Source organism: Triticum aestivum, chromosome 5B, assembly GCF_018294505.1.
Source record: "Triticum aestivum cultivar Chinese Spring chromosome 5B, IWGSC CS RefSeq v2.1, whole genome shotgun sequence".
Lineage (NCBI taxonomy): Eukaryota > Viridiplantae > Streptophyta > Magnoliopsida > Poales > Poaceae > Triticum > Triticum aestivum.
This window is the reverse complement of record NC_057807.1, coordinates 555,846,579-555,849,305: the sequence shown is the minus strand read 5'-3', so window position 1 is coordinate 555,849,305 and position 2,727 is coordinate 555,846,579. Positions and strand designations below refer to the sequence as shown.

General features: G+C 58.6%; 1 protein-coding gene across 1 annotated transcript; it reads right to left on the bottom strand.

The window, feature by feature from the left end:
• Positions 1-808: 808 nt before the first annotated feature.
• Positions 809-2,048, bottom strand: LOC123116911 (probable WRKY transcription factor 17). The gene has a single exon (XM_044537779.1). The coding sequence runs from the start codon at positions 1,969-1,971 to the stop codon at positions 1,072-1,074; it is 900 nt and encodes a 299-aa protein (XP_044393714.1). The 5' UTR covers positions 1,972-2,048; the 3' UTR covers positions 809-1,071.
• Between the last annotated feature and the right edge of the window lie 679 nt (positions 2,049-2,727).

Genomic DNA, 2,727 nt, shown 5'->3' with positions numbered 1-2,727 from the left:
TGATCGAAGACACAATATGGATCTAGCCGGGTCTCCGCCTTGCCGGGGTTGTCTGCCCAGTCACTTTTTCACGCCCCTCCTCTTTGGGGGGCAGTATGGCTATGGCACGGACCGCCCAGGATTGTTCTCGGACGAGGGCGTGTGTGTTCATCCTTTGCCGCTTGTGGTGATGCGGACACGGATGACTTCTCTTCTGCGGCAGCGTGTGCCGCCACCTCCGCCACATCGACAGCAAGGCGGGCCTCGCACTCCCGTCCCCATCTGCTTATTTACAGCGAGCACACCTATCCCTATAGCCCTTGTACTCCTTCGGACCGGAGAAGGGGCGCAAGATGGACCTCGAGCTTCCATCCCCGTCGGATCCGAGCGCTTGTTGCGCCGACAAAGTGGATTCATGCCAGATCGAATCCTACCTAGGTCGAGCGCACTCCTCCCGGGAGCTGCCGAGGGCCATGCGAACGGCCACAACCTCCTCCTGACCTCCTCCCTACATGGAATGATGCCCCAATTGATGGATTAGGAGTGGTCGGAGTTAGATCCGCTGCCCGCCATGTCGGAGACGGCCAGAGATCGCCGAAAGGGAGCTTAGGGCGGAGCTGAGTGGAGTGGAGTGCCGGTTTGATCCGGTGAGCGGATGAGGACGACTATATGTGGAGTCAAGGTGGGCCATCACGGGTCGGATCCAACATGACGGACGCGTCCGGGCATGCCAGTTCCTTCCGAAACCCGCCCGGTCCTCCCGGAACCCGCCCTAGATTTGGGTTGTATATGAGGAGTGCCGATAAGTCTGGACATTTGAGGCCGGTTATTGAGGCGTGTGTGTCGGTTGAGTTTTTTAACAATTAGTGATTGGGCCGTCCGCCCGGACTTATATAGGATGCTTGAGACTTCCGGCTGTAGATGCTCTCACTATGTTTCTCGCGCAAGTATACTGCATACATATGTAAGAAAATAAATTTGAAGTCCAAAAACAAAATTCGAAGTTAGTGGTGTACATGCATGTGTAGGTCGTGTACAAAGAACAAACGGAAGAACACATCCAGTCCTGTCGGCTGTCGCTGCCAGGGAGCTTCAATTTGCGGCGGCCGGCGGCAAAGTGTCGTGGCGGTGGTCACCCTCGTAGGTGACGATGAGCATGGCGGGGTCGTCGGTGGCGCGTTCGACGTGCTTCCGCGCCGGGCAGCCCTTGGCGGTGCTGCACCTATAGTAGCAGCGGGGGTAAGGGGACCCCTTGATGGGCTTCTGCCCGTACTTGCGCCACGAGTAGTCGTCGCCGGGGATGTCCGCCGTGCGCGAGCTTACCGCGGGCACGCGCGTGGTGTATTTCACCCGGTGCTTGCGCTTCTTCGAGCAGTGGCACCGGCCACCGGCGGCGGCAGCGGCATCGGAGTGCGCGGCGCTCGCGCAGGGCGTCTGCTGCTGCTGTTGCTTGCGTTTGGTGCCAGCCGCGAGCGGCGGCTTTCCGGAGGACACCAGCTGGCTCGGGCCCTTGGAGACGCTGCCCTCGCCCCCCGCCGTCACCGACGAGAAGAAAGACGTCGACGTCACCGAAGCAGCGGCTGCCGCTGCCGGCGTCTTCGAAGGCTTGGTGAAGTCCAGCGTCAGGCTTTTCTGGGGCGCCAACTGCTGCGAGGCTGCCGGTGCCGGTGGCCGGGCCGGCATCCGAGGAGGAGAAGAGACAGGAGGGGGAGTCAACGAGGCGGCGCCTCCTCCAACAGGGCCGCGGCGGAAGCGGGCGTGACCGGTGCGGCCGAGGATGTCGATGACCCGGCGGAACCCCGATAACGCTTGGTCGGCGATCTCCCCGAGCGGCGGCGGTGCGCAGTCAGCGCGGGGGGAGAGCGCCGAGACGAGGAGCTCGAGGCTGCTGAGCCCCGCCGCGGCGGCCTCGTGGAAGGCCAGCTGCTGCTGCCCGCCCGCCAGGGCGAGGCCACGGGGGGCGTGGCCGCGTCCCACGAAGTCGACGGCCATGGTCGGCGCCGGAGAAGGACGGGGAAAGGCGCGGCCCTGGCTGCTGCACGCGGCGGTTCTCGGCTTGGTTGTGTGACTTTGAGATTTGAGGTGCAAATGGATGGACGGAGGCCGAGGGGTTTTATAACAAAAGTTGAAATGGAGGAGCAGAGTATGGATGCAAGTCAATGGATTGGTTAGCAGCAAAAGGAAACACAAAGCACTGATATCAGGAATGGGTTGGACTTTGGAGATGCGCATAGAATACAGCGAAAAATGTCATCTCGGTCTCCTCCTTTTTAATATTCGGCGGAGGTGGAGTGGAGATGCGCAATCTGACTTGCCTTGGAAGTCAGCCCTTGGAAACGGGTGGCAAGCTTCCTAGTTCCAACAACTGCCTCAACCCCAGAGTAGTTTATTATACTCATCAGATACACAAAATCAGACCCTCAAATATCAGCGGACCGTGAACGGTCACCCCTCAAATTTAGAGCATCTGCAGCCGGAGTTGACAAATCTGACCTCCTATACGTCCGCGGACGCACCTTGCACTCCCTAAATCTAGGCCTCCACACCCGCATATCTCATATTCATTACCCTATATCCATACAAATTCATGCAACTAGTACGTAGATCACGAAACGATCAAAATCAACATGAAACGAACGTACAAACTGGTACCAAACTCGCACAATTCACATAAACATCACTCAATAGATCACCAAACGGGGAAGCCACATAGTTCAACGATCCGACACATTGTAACTACATACTACA